Below are 12998 nucleotides of genomic sequence, written 5' to 3'. Positions count from 1 at the left end.
TCTCTCTTCAGTGTTGGCTAGCATTCTTGAGCATCAGTCCTTTGGAATCCTGGTTGATCTTTATTTTGATTGGAGTTCTTAAGTCTTTTCAAAACTGTTCATTTTTACAGTATTGATATTATAGTTTACATTGTTCTCTGGGTTCTGGCTCACTTCATTCTGCATCAGTTCATATAAATCTTCCTAGGTCTCTCTAAAACCGTTTATTTCTTACAACATAATATCATTATTATTACATTTATATATCATAATTTGTTTAGCCCTTCTCCAATTTATGGGGACCCACTGTTTTCATTTTTTGCCACTACAAAAAGAGCTGCCGTAAATATCTTTGTACATATATAGTCAATTCTGTTATAATGCAAATATGTGTTCCCAAAAAGCCCTTCACTGTGCAAAATTGCACCAAGAAAACCACAGGACTTATTGGGGAAAATGTAGTTAGGGACACAACACTGAAAAACTTCATCAGTGACATATTAAAAACAATAGAAATCGGCGGCTAGGTGGCGCAGTGGATAGAGCACCGGCCCTGGATTCAGGAGTACCTGAGTTCAAATCCGGCCTCAGACACTTAACACTTACTAGCTGTGTGACCCTGGGCAAATCACTTAAACCCAATTGCCTCACTAAAAAACAAAACAAAAAAAAACACAATAGAAATCCTGGCTTTAGGGTTAAAATGGTAGCAGAGTGTTATACATGTTAAATGGTTAGGAAACACATAAATGCTACAATAAATAGAGTCTATGCCACAATAAATAGGGAGCTTGAGCTGCTGCTCAGCCTGTGCTCCAATTCCCACAGAACCTGACTGCCAAAATTGATGGTCCCAGGTGAGGGGGCAGCCTCAGTGGGTGCAGACCACCTCTGCCCGCAGGTCTTACTGCATCAGATGATATATAGGCAATAAAGATGGCCCTTTACTTTAAAAAAGACTTCAAGTTTGTTGGTAGAATGCATGAGAAAGGGGTCACAGCTTATAAGTGATTATAAAGTGGCCCACCAGATTCACATTATGCTCTGATTTTTTTCCCTAATATATCAGTCTCCTTGGAGCAAATCCACATTTTCAAAACAAGTGTTAAAGTAGACTGAAGGACCTTTTCTTCTTTCTTTGATCTCTCTAGGTTATAGGCCTCGTAGTAGAATCAATGGCTTCTGGGTTTTGTTGCTCTTTCTGTCATTCCTCTTCCCAAAAGCCTTTTTTGTCTTGTACCCTGAGTGTTCTGAGGATTAGTGATCATCCCTTATCCAACCTCAGTCTTCCATACCCATACCTCCAGGATAGACTCATAGTGGAAAGGGAACTCAGGCACAAGCTATACCTGAGTGAGAATCCCAGCTTAGCCTTGAAGATAACCAATGATACCTTCCAAGGTTGCCCATTCTACTTTTGGATTGCTCAGATTGTTAGGCAGTTTTCCTTGTATCGAGCCAAAATCACCTCCTCTGCTTCTTGTGAACCCTCCTGAATCCTCTATTGCTCATCTGGGACAGACTTAGCACATCCATTTAGGGGGAGGTGGGGCATCACAAGGTAATGTTTGGGTTCTAATACCTGTTTTCTTTCATGCAAAGTCTTAATTGACAGACATCTATTCTTCCAGATCATTTTCTCCAAAGAATCTGCAAGTAGGTAATAGAAAAGGGGAGTGTGCAAAAGACCCTGGAAAGTATCCTCAATTTTCTAAATCACTAAAAGCAAGCTGAAATTTGAAGGACCAGAGAGGTTGAGTAATTATAGAACTCACCATATCAGACTGTCATCATGCTTGGAGAGTTACCTACAGAATGTCTTAAGTGTACACTTAGCCAAGACACTAGTGATAAAGGATCCATTTTATAAAAAGTTTAGAATGAGTCTTGTAACTTTTTCATTTTTAAAAGCATTTGTAATGCACGAATTATATTTTTAACCTCTGCCCCACTCTGTAAAAGGCATTAGTTAAAAAGGGGGAGGAAAAGCAGAAACATCAAGTGAAACACCACAACCTTTTGGAAATGGAACATTTTTTCTTTGAGACACGCAGTTCCAAATAATGGAGTTTTGCAAGGCAATGTTATTTTGCTTCAGGTTCATCCTGGCATGTTCCAAGTACCAGATTGTCCCTTTCCTCACTGTTAGGGCTTTGACAAATAGGCAAGGTGTTCTGTAGCCAGAACACCCATAATTAAAAAGAAAAAGGCAAAAAGAGAAATTAGTGCTTGCTTATTAGCAGAATACTTTGTGACACTGGGTGGAAGAAGATATGCCCAGCCTCTGGGCTTCGACAAACTGAGTCCAATCTTGGAAGCTTCCCTCCCTAACTCACCCCCTCCCAAACAGCCATCTTTTTCGCTGTTGCCAACACCCAGAGTTGCTTCTGGGAAGTATCAGAGTATAATTTAAATGTAGCTTGTACAAGCACTTAGTATTGTAATATATATATATTGGGGACAGGCCAACCTTTACTCAAACCCATAGATACTGAAAAGACAATATAAAGGACTCAGTAGTCCCTAAACAATCAATACAGTTCTTCTCTCTCTCTGTCTTTAGCGAGCCCTACCGGGCAGCTAGGTAACACAGTGGATAGAGTAGTGGCCCTGAAGTCAGGAGGACCTGAGTTCAAATCTCACTTCAGACACTAGCTGTGTAATCCTGGGCAAATCACTTAACCCCAATTGCCTTAAACATCTGGGGCCATCTCCAGTCGTCCTGATTTATGTATACACACATATACATATATACATACATACATGTATATATGCAAAATATGTCTGTCTGTATGTATCTTGCCACTGGACCCAGATGGCTCTGGAGGAGAGAGTGAGGTTGGTGACCTTGCACAGCCCTGCCTCACTTCAGTCCAATTCAGTGCAAGTCATGACACCACCCTGATGTCACGGTCCTCTTTGAAAATGGAGGACAAACAAACAAGTTCCACTTTTCCCCAAGGCTCTATAACACCCCCTCCCAGCTTCATAACACCACCCTGTGGTGATGGGATCAGCCTACCCCAGAAGGGAAAGATGCTTGGGGCTATTAGAGAGGCCTGCGCTGTCCACATAACTTTGATAATAGGGACTTGAGGTCCAGGAATGCTCTTCTTGGGTCATGTGCCTCTGCCCCAAGGCAGTCAGTGGCTCCTGAGGGAGAAGAAAGTCAGCACCTGGTCTCAGCACCTAGGTCTAGGTCTTTGTTTTGCCAGGCTGTGCCTTATCCTCAGAGAAGGAAAAAAGCCCAAATCTGCCATTGAAAACTTCCTTTTACAGGGCAGTGAGGGGAGAGAACTGCTCCCACGAAAGTCTGTCCCACAGTAGTCTGAGCCAACCCATTTATCCCTAAGCACTGGGAACCTTCCTCCATGAGGGACCACCTGGTGGGTTAATATCCTCCTAGGAAAATTCAATCAAAAGTCCCAAGCAAAGGCTTCCCACCCTCTTGCTTCATCAAGTTGATTGGGGAACTTCCCTGCCCAATCCCCCAAACTGTGGTCATCATGATGTGACACATGTTCATCGATGCTCCTTCAGAAAAAGTCCCCATCTTGGGAAGACTTTGAAAGGAGCAAACAAAACAGATGCCAATGGCCAGGACAAATGAGTGCAACCCCAGGCGGGCCCATCCCAGTTTCCTGCTTCCTCCCTCTCCACTGGGTGGGGGGAAGCAAAATCAAGCAGCTGGTATCAGCCTTTAGGCAGGTGTCTTGGAAAAAGAGAGAAGACATCATCGGGAAGGAGGGCAAAGGCAGGGAGGACAGTTTTAACCAAGTCCTGCCAAGCTGGGCATTCCCAGGGCTGGCCATGAGGGTACATGGGTTGGTTGGCAGGCAAGTTTTATAGGGTCTTTTCAAAAATGATGCTCCAAAAAAAGACCTGGATGTGAGGGTAGGGAGAAGCCAGGTAACTTGCTCAAGGAGAAAGCTCTAGAACACTGTTCCCTTTCCTGTCGGGAGTTCATTGCTGTTATTGGCACCCATAAATGTTGGCCATTGGCCTAGTTTCTAAGGTCACAGTTCAGACTACTCCATGGAATACAGTTTGGGGTCCCCCTTCCATCTCATCAATGATTCCTCTGTCATGGCCTTAGAGCAAGTCCCACCTTTGACTGTTCCCTCCCTTGACCTCAGTTTCCTCCTTTGTCAAATAAAGAGGGTAGACTAGAGGGCCTGTGAGGTCCCTTTGCTTTAGATTTATGAATCTCAGGATATGGCAGAGTGGAACTCATACCCAACTCTTGCTAATTTCAAGAGCAGGCATCTGTCCAGGACACCAGGCTGTCCCTCAGCATGGAGTCCAGCACAGAGCACTGAGGCGGTGAGGAACAAAAACAGGTGTGCCTCCCTTGATGTCATAGCTACATTCCTGAAAAGTTGTTCTGGAAATTAATTCAGACTTCAGGTATATCAGAGAGCCATCTAGCTTGCTATTTAAAGTAACCCAGCAATGAAGCGTTCAGGCATGTGAATAAGCACAGGTGAATTGTCCTGGTACCCTCATGGAAATCCTCCCCTGGTGCCTCCTGGTGCTTCCTTAGGGCAGTCCAAGTTCTCCACATCTATACCAGGAGAGCACAAGCTCTGGCAGGTGCAGCTGGGCCCAAAAGGCTTCTAGGCCCTCCAGGGGCCCCATGACAGACAGAATCTAGCATCATAGGCCTAGCCTAACCCAGTTTAGCTGGCAGAGACTCAGCACCAGTGACTTGGCCACTGGGAATGAGTTTTTCCCCACAGCATCTCGGTAATCAATCCATTAAGACAGTGGTGTCAGACTCAAATAGAAAGGAGGACACTACACAAGGATCCCTGACAGCCGCATGCTGACTTAGAAAACCACATATTAACATTATCAATATTTTACTGTATTTTCATTTAGTCTGTTAAGCATTTATCAATTACATTTGAATCTGTTTTGCCACAGTCTACTCCAGGTGTTGCTTGTGACCTGTAGGCCTCATGTTTGATCTGCCATCAATGGAAGGTGTCCCCATGTCAGGGAAATCACAAATCCTTGAAAGATTGAAGTCATTGCTCCCCTTTGGTTCAGATTTTCACATAACCACCTCTTTTGCTTGTTTAAAACATGGAATACCAGGATGTGTTGGTTGAATAAATGAATGAATGAATGAATGAATGAATGAATGAATGAATGAATGAATGAATGAATGAAGATTCTCAATCATGAGAAGGAAGGAAGACTATTGGTAGATGATCCTTACCCTGCTTCATTCAAGTAGGCTGGCAGATTCCCAGTTCTCCTTTAAAGATTAAACTAATGACAGGCATTTGGATAAAAAGCTACTTAAATAACACTCTTTTTTCTCTTTCTTTTCACAGTGACTGTGGCCAGCACAGTAGAAAAAGGTAAGAAGATTATATAAACCGCTTTGGTCAGACCATATATGCTTTCTCTTTCCATGTAAGAATGAATTGACTATTAATCATCCTATAAATTGAGCAACTTACCCATGATATACTTGAGTAGCTAGGAGAAGTTTGAGCTTATTAGTGACAAGGACCCTACCTGAGAAAAAACTCTTTTTTGGGGGGAGGGTAGTTCTAGAGGTCATGAAGCAACTCCTTTGCACCAGATGGACAACCACCAACACCTCACCAGAGGGTAGCTCCAAAATGTCCACCTGATAAACCAGAATCCCATCTTTCCCTGCAGCCATCAGTACTGCTCTAAGCAGCTCTTCACACCCCAAAAAAACTGTCTCTGTCTCTGTCTTTCTCTATCTCTGTCTCTCTCTGTCTCTCTGTCTCTCTCTCTCTCTCTCTGTCTCTCTCTCTCTCTCTCTGTCTCTCTCTCTGTCTCTCTCTCTCTGTCTCTCTCTCTGTGTCTCCCTCTCTCTGTCTCCCCCTCTCCCCCTCTCCCTCTCTGCCCCTCTCCCCCTCTCCAATCATGAAGCAAGTATCTGAATTTCAGCTCATCCCCTGCCCATGACTAGGCAGGCAGGATGAAAATCTTGCTGCCCCTCTGATCATAACATCCCAGTTTTCCATTTCTTTTTTTTGTTTTTTAATGTATAAGGTATTTTATTTTTTCCGTTACATGTAAAGATAGTTCTCAACTTTTGTTTATACAAGCTTTACAATTTCAGATTTTTCTCCCTCCCCTCCCTCCCCCCCTCCCCTCCCTCCCCCCCTCCCCTAGACAGCAGGTAATCTGATATAGGTTATATCTATATATCTCTATACATATAGATATAGATATAGATATATACACACACATATATATACACATAATAACATTAATCCTATTTCTGCATTAATCCTGTTACAAGAGAAAAAATCAGAGCAGTGATGCAAAACCTCAAAATAGAAAAAAAAAACAACAGCACCCAAAACAAAAGAAATAATATGGTTCAATCAGCATCTATACTCCACAGTTCTTTCTTTCTTTTTTTTCCCCTGGATTTGGAGATCCTCTTCTATCATGAGTTCCCTGGAACTCTTCTGTACCATTGCATTGGTGAGAAGAATATAGTCCATCACAGTAGGTCAACACTCAATGTTGATGATACTGTGTACAATGTTCTTCTGGTTCTGCTCATCTCACTCATCATCAGCTCATGTAAGACCCTCCAGGTTTCTCTGAACTCTTCCTGCTCATCATTTCTTACAACACAATAGTATTCCATCGTATTCATATACCACAGCTTGTCCAGCCATTCCCCAATTGATGGGCACCCCCTCAACTTCCAATTCCTTGCTACAACAAAAAGAGCAGCTATAAATATTTTTGTACATGTGGGTCCCTTTCCCCCTCCAGTTTTCCATTTCTAAAAGCATGTCTTAGGGGGGCGGCTAGGTGGCACAGTGGATAAAGCACCTGCCCTGGATTCAGGAGGACCTGAGTTCAAATCTGACCTCAGACACTTGACGCTTACTAGCTGTGTGACCCTGGGCAAGTCGCTTAACCCCCATTACCCTGCAAAAAAAAAATTAAATTAATAAATAAAAACATGTCTTAGGGATCCTCACACTATTTTACCACTAAGCCATATATGCCTTTATGTAGTCCACCTGTGTTTGAGAATCATTTCTTAGTTAATCACTAATCTACATAATCCCCTTGTCATAAATCACTTTCCTGGGTGAATCAACATCTCAGCCTTTGACTACTCCCATTTTATAGATCAGCAAGCCATAGAGAGGTAAAGACTTGCCTATTATCTTAGAGCAAGTTATAGCCTGAATCTCAGGTTCCAGGCTCTTGCCTCCTATTCTCATATGCACTTGACCAAACCTAGGAGACAGAATCCAATATAAGTCAGGTGTTTAACATAAAATCCTAGCTTTAGCCCCTCAGACTTGACTCATTCCCATATTGAATTTTATCATTCTGAGCTCCAGGGTGATCAAGAGGACAAATGGTTGCAGTCCATTTGTATATTTCCTCATTTGTTTGCATATTTCTTCATTAATTAATGTTTGTATATTTCCTCATTAATTAATAAAATAAAATGTCAATATCTCAATTGACCAATTCAGCTTAGAGCCTCCACTAGTTCACAGAATACTATTTATTTAATAAACGGTAGAAATTACTCAACTCTGTGTTAAATCCCTTAATCTGCTAGGATCAGATAAATATTAAAGTTACTGAAATTACAATATACCATCAATAAAATTATTAATAAAACAAGGGCATAGATAATGATTTACAATATTTTAGCTGTGACAACAATCATAACCAGAATCATTGCAAAACCTCAGTGGAATGGCCAGTGACTTCACTTCTAAGGTCCCAGTCCCACACCACTCACTTCATTCAGAATAACAAATAAAACCTCTTCAAAAGAATTCCCTTCATCCTCTTTGCAAGATAAAGACTATAAAGTTCCATCAAGAAAGAACTTTTCCCCATCCATTCCTTCTGTCCTCATCAACTTCTCTTGAACCGTGATAGGAAAACAATTTCTTCAAATAAATATTAGAAGATGTGGAAATTGAGATCCAGAGAGTAACTAGTGGTTTAGTGACTTGAATGCTATAGTTGGCATTCAGTTCAAATCTTGACTCTAACACTTACTCACTGTGTGACCCCAGGCAAGTCACTTAGCCTCTGCAACATTTTTTTCCATCTGTAAAATGGGAATAAAGATACCTATAGTACCCAGAGTTCCTTCCCAGTGTTGCTGCAAAACTCCAGGGAGATTATGTGTATAACAGGGCCGAGCAAATCTCAAAGTTCTATCCAAATGCCATTTGTTGGTGTTATTACTTGGACTCCCTAATCTGAGACCTGGAGCATGTGGTGTAGGCAGGTGTCCCCATCTCAGCTCTGCCAGTTACCAGCTGAACAAGTCACACAAACCTTTCCAACTCAGTTTACTCATCAACAATAATATTCACCCTCCCTAACTCAAAGAAGAATGTGTGTGTGAAGCACTTTGTAAACTCAAGAGCTGTTGTTCCTGTTGTTGTTGTTATTATTATTATTATTATTATCATCATCATTTTGCAGGGTTGTGGAGGGATCAGATGAAATAATGGAGGGGAAGCTCTCCACAATCAGCCTTTTATTAGCATTAATAACCCTCCTAAGAATTCTAAGGGCTCTTTTCTCAGGGGCCTAATGAGCTGGCTTTATTTAGCTCCTTGGATGAATCCAACTGAGCCCCATAATGCCATGATAGGCCCACCTTGGAGCCTGGAACCTTCCAAAGTCCTACTTCCCAGCTTCTTTGCAGCCGGTGTGTGGAATTAGAGGGCCCCCCCACACACACACACACCAGATGCTGCCACCACTGGGATGACTCCTGTTACTTTTTCTCCCACTGGCTCCTTATTTCTCAGGCCCCTGCCTTTGCTAAAACCAGAATTCTCCAATTCTCCAATTTTCCAGTCACAACAGGAGTGTTGTGCATCAGACATAGGATTATGGGCTCTGGAGCTAGAAAGGTCTCTAAAGATCTAATAACCCCCCCCCACGGTTATATAAAGGAGAGAACTAAGGCCTTGTCCAAGGTAACTTAGAAGAGACTAAGCAACAGAGCTGAATCTTGAACCCAGGATCTCTGATGCCAAATCTAGTCTCTTTCCAGTCCCACTCACTGTTCTGCCAACACAAAGGATTTCCCAACACCAGAACAGTTTACCAAGGGAAGTTATACATTTCCTCCCAAAGAAGTGTTCATTTGTCAATCAGGGATGTTTGGGCATAGCTCTTGTCAAGAGACTTCTTGAGGTCAGAGGCTCGAAAGGACATGGAGGTCATCTAATCAAATCCATTTGACAGATGAGGAAACTGAGATCCAGAGAGGTTAAATGATTCGCCCAAAGTCACACTGGCAGTGATTGGTGGGGCTGGAGTTCAAACACAGTCCCTCTGACTCCAAATCTTGTGTATCGTGGGAGTCACTGAACCAGTGATTTCTTTGCTCTCTCTCAGAATACAAATTTTGTATGTATGTTATTGCCCGTGGGAACCTTGCTTAGTATAGACAAAGAAAACACGTGACTTTCACAGCGAGAGTGAGCAAAAGGCCTCAGAGCACATAACCTTTCCCTCAATCCCCAAAGCTCAAGAAAGTCACAGCCATGCAGCCTGCAAAAGGCATTCGTTATTTTCTCTGTTCATTTCCCATCGCAGGTGCTATGTTAATACTCGTTCCCTCTAACAAGCGGAATGCCCCTGGAATGCCTTTCTTCCAAGAAGCAGGAAGCATGTCTCTGCCCTAATGACTCCTCTCTCTCTGAGGGGGCTCTAACATAGGCATAGCCCCATTTTATCCAGAGGTTTGCTGAGATCCAAAGAGGTCATCTCTGTGGCCTTACCATGGTCCAGGATTAAAACCCGGACCCTCACAGCCCAGTATGCCAGGCACTCGAGCAACCTCCTAGGCTCAGATTCACTGGCTCTGACCAGATGACTATAGTAGGAAAAAAATGCGCCACATAGAGAATCTTGTTTTACATCAGGGGGAGGGATGAAGTCAAGTCAGAACACTAATCATGGGGCCTATCTTCCCTGTTCTCCTTTGTCAGGCTAGGACATAGGACCCCATGCCCACCCTTTGAACTCATGCCTCTGTCAGCTCAGGGATTGTGAGGGGGCAGCCACAGTGGCACTGGGGGGAGGGCAAGAGGGGTATCTAGAGCCTGTAAAATGGCTGCCTCAAGGCACTAGTGGGAGAGCCAGGGTTCATCGTATGAATGTCCACCTCCCTTCAAGGCTGGGAACCTCAGTTTCTTCATTTGTAAAATGGGCAAAACAACACTCGCTTCACCTCCCATGCAGGGTTGCTGTAGATAAAGATTTTTGTCAACCTTGCCGTATTAGAGAAATGGAAAGTATCATTTTCTTTTGGGGGGAGGCAGCTGTGGTATGGAAGCAAACATATTGGAATTAGGATCAAAAGACCCGGGTTTAAGTTCTAGGGCTGACAATTAACTCTGTGACCCTGGACAAGTCACTTAACCCTGAGCCTCAGTTTTCCCCATTTGGAAAGTGGGAATAGTAATATCTGTGCTGCCTACTTCACTATACAAAGAGCCCTGGCTTTGGAGTCAGGACCTGGGTTCAAATCGCTCCTCTGAGCCAGGCTACTTGGATGGCCTTGGCTCAAACTTTTGGGGTGGCTTCAGTTTCCTCCTCTGTAAAAATAAGGGAGTTGGGTCAGAGGGAGCCTATCAAGCTCTATCTCTGATCCTGTGATGATGGGGAACAAATGATATGACTCATCAAAGTACTTTATAAGTGAGCTTTATGTAAATGTCAGCTATTATGATGATGACTGTGCCTCCCACTGTGAGGATGCGGCCACATTCTCTCAGCATGGTCCTCATCATGTTCCTGCCAGAGCCTGTAATACAAGGTCTAAGGACAGGATGTCCCAAACCAGTGGAGAGCAGGCAGCCTTCTGTTCATTTATAGGGTGAAAAGAAGCAAACATACCCCTGGGGCTCCCAGAGCAAAGCAATCATCTCTCTGGCCCTTTGTATCCACACGAATATGTCACGTGGATCCCTCAATTATGGAGGAGGCCAGAGCAACCCCCTCTGACGCCTTCTTACCAATAAGCTCAGCTCCCAGAAAGAGTACAGAGGGGAAAATCAAACAAACTTCTGGCTTCTGTTTAAAGATGAGGAACCTGAAACACACACAGGTTAATTAACTTTTTAAAGGTCACATAGATATGAACAAAATAGGAATGAAGCCTCATTCTTTCAGCTCATACTGTTCATTCTCCTATGCAATGCTATTCCTCAGTGAAGCTCCCATGAGCACCTACTGTGTGCCTAGCTAGAACTCTGGTAGGCAGATGGAAGTCCTCCCGAATCCATATGTACCAAACCAAAGGCCATAGAGAATCACTACAATGTAGGAAGAAGGAGAGCAGTTGAGGCATTCAGAAGTAGCTAGGAGATTAAATGCAAAAAACCAAGAGCCACTGTCCACACATTTGTAAAATGTTGAAAGAAGCAAGAAGGTAAATTGGACCTCATCGACATCACTGAGCCTCAAGATGGCCCAAGATGGGACCCATGAGTGGGATGTACCTTTGAAAGGGTAGCTTTAAAAAAAACCAAACAAAACCCAACCAGGACATAGAAAAGATGAGGAAAACGCACCTCTTCCCTTTCTGTGAAGAGGCGGGGGACCGTGGGTGTGGAATGTTATCAGATCCGTCTGACTCCACTGATGTTTTCGTTGATTCTAGTCCTTTTGGCAAGGAAAGCCTTGGAATAAAACAATGTAAGAGCAAAAGCTACCAGTGAAACTTTAAATGAACAATATGGCTAAAAAGAAATAGGATCAATAAAAGGGATGGAGGCCAGAGGAACATTGCATTTTAAGAAGCTATACTCATGTGAAAAATTCCAAGAGAGGGGCAGCTAGGTGGCACAGAGGATAAAGCACCAGCTCTGGATTCAGGAGGACCTGAGTTCAAATCCGCCCTCAGACACTTGACACTTACTAGCTGTGTGACCCTGGGCAAGTCACTTAACCCCAATTGCCTCACCAAAAGAAAAAAGAAAAAGAAAAATTCCAAGAGAATAGGGGAGAAGTCTGGTGGCAAACACAAGGGCAGAAAGAATTATTCTTTTACTATATTGGTCTTGGAGTATACTATAGAGCGGTGGTATCAAACTCAAATTGAAACAGATCCCTACCCACATGTTGACTTAGCCACAAATTAACATTATTGATGTTGTATTTTTATTTATTTTGTTAAATACTTCCCCCATCCATGCTGGGAGTTTTGCTGGCCTGTATGTGGCCAGCAGTGACACCTCTGCTATGGACCACCCTGAGAGAAAGAGGAAATAGATAAGGAATTTGGGAAGACAGGATATGATAGTGATGGAAGACTCAATTTCTCCAAACACCTGCTGGAGCTCTCTATCTTTGCCCAAAGTGAAGCAGCTAATTTTAGGCTTTAGTAATTTCATCTTTTGAAAAATAGAGGAAATTCCATTCTGGATCTGATTCTCACCAAAAAGAAGGAACTGATGTCTGGGGTAAAAATGATGGGAACACTGCGGAGAAATCTATCTTAGAATTTGTGCCACAGATGGGAAAGGAAAGCTGGGAATTGTCCACCAAACACTTAGAATTCACTAGAGCATATTTCACAGGCTTCACAGAAAAGATAGCTAGATGGACTTCCATGGATGAAAATTCTTTAAGGGAAGTTATTGCCCATGAGGGATGGAACAATTCTCAAGAATGAAATTCTGAAGACCCAAAGAGAAACAAGAAGGGAGTTATCTAGGGCCTAATGAGGATGCAGGTGAATGAGAAGAGCTAGAGCTGCTCAGTCCTTAATTTTTGTTTTTCCTCTGCCAAAGAGAATGGTCTTTAGATTGGTAAGCACTGAACAATTAATGACTAATAGGAAATTGATACCCCAGATTAAATAAGGACACTGTAAGAGATGGATGAGTTTAACTCACCCATCCATGGACCAACTACCTTCTCAGGTACTAACCTGTCACATGGGCTTGCTGAGCCACTCTCCATGACCTTCAAAAGATCTTGGAGAACAGGAGATCTCCCAT

The 12998-nt window shown here is 43.0% G+C and overlaps 1 protein-coding gene across 4 annotated transcripts in view; it reads left to right on the top strand.

The window, feature by feature from the left end:
• Positions 1 to 12998, top strand: part of ZDHHC15 (zinc finger DHHC-type palmitoyltransferase 15) — an 88975-nt gene that overhangs the window by 5598 nt on the left and 70379 nt on the right. For all 4 annotated transcript variants that reach the window (XM_043973808.1, XM_043973807.1, XM_043973806.1 and 1 more), the window contains exon 2: positions 5322 to 5348. In XM_043973808.1, the coding sequence (XP_043829743.1) occupies positions 5322 to 5348 (27 nt within the window). The remainder of the gene's footprint in view (positions 1 to 5321; positions 5349 to 12998) is intronic.

The sequence above is a fragment of the Dromiciops gliroides genome, chromosome X, assembly GCF_019393635.1.
Source record: "Dromiciops gliroides isolate mDroGli1 chromosome X, mDroGli1.pri, whole genome shotgun sequence".
NCBI lineage: Eukaryota > Metazoa > Chordata > Mammalia > Microbiotheria > Microbiotheriidae > Dromiciops > Dromiciops gliroides.
The sequence above is the reverse complement of the archived record's forward strand: the minus strand, read 5'-3'. Positions and strand labels throughout refer to the sequence as shown.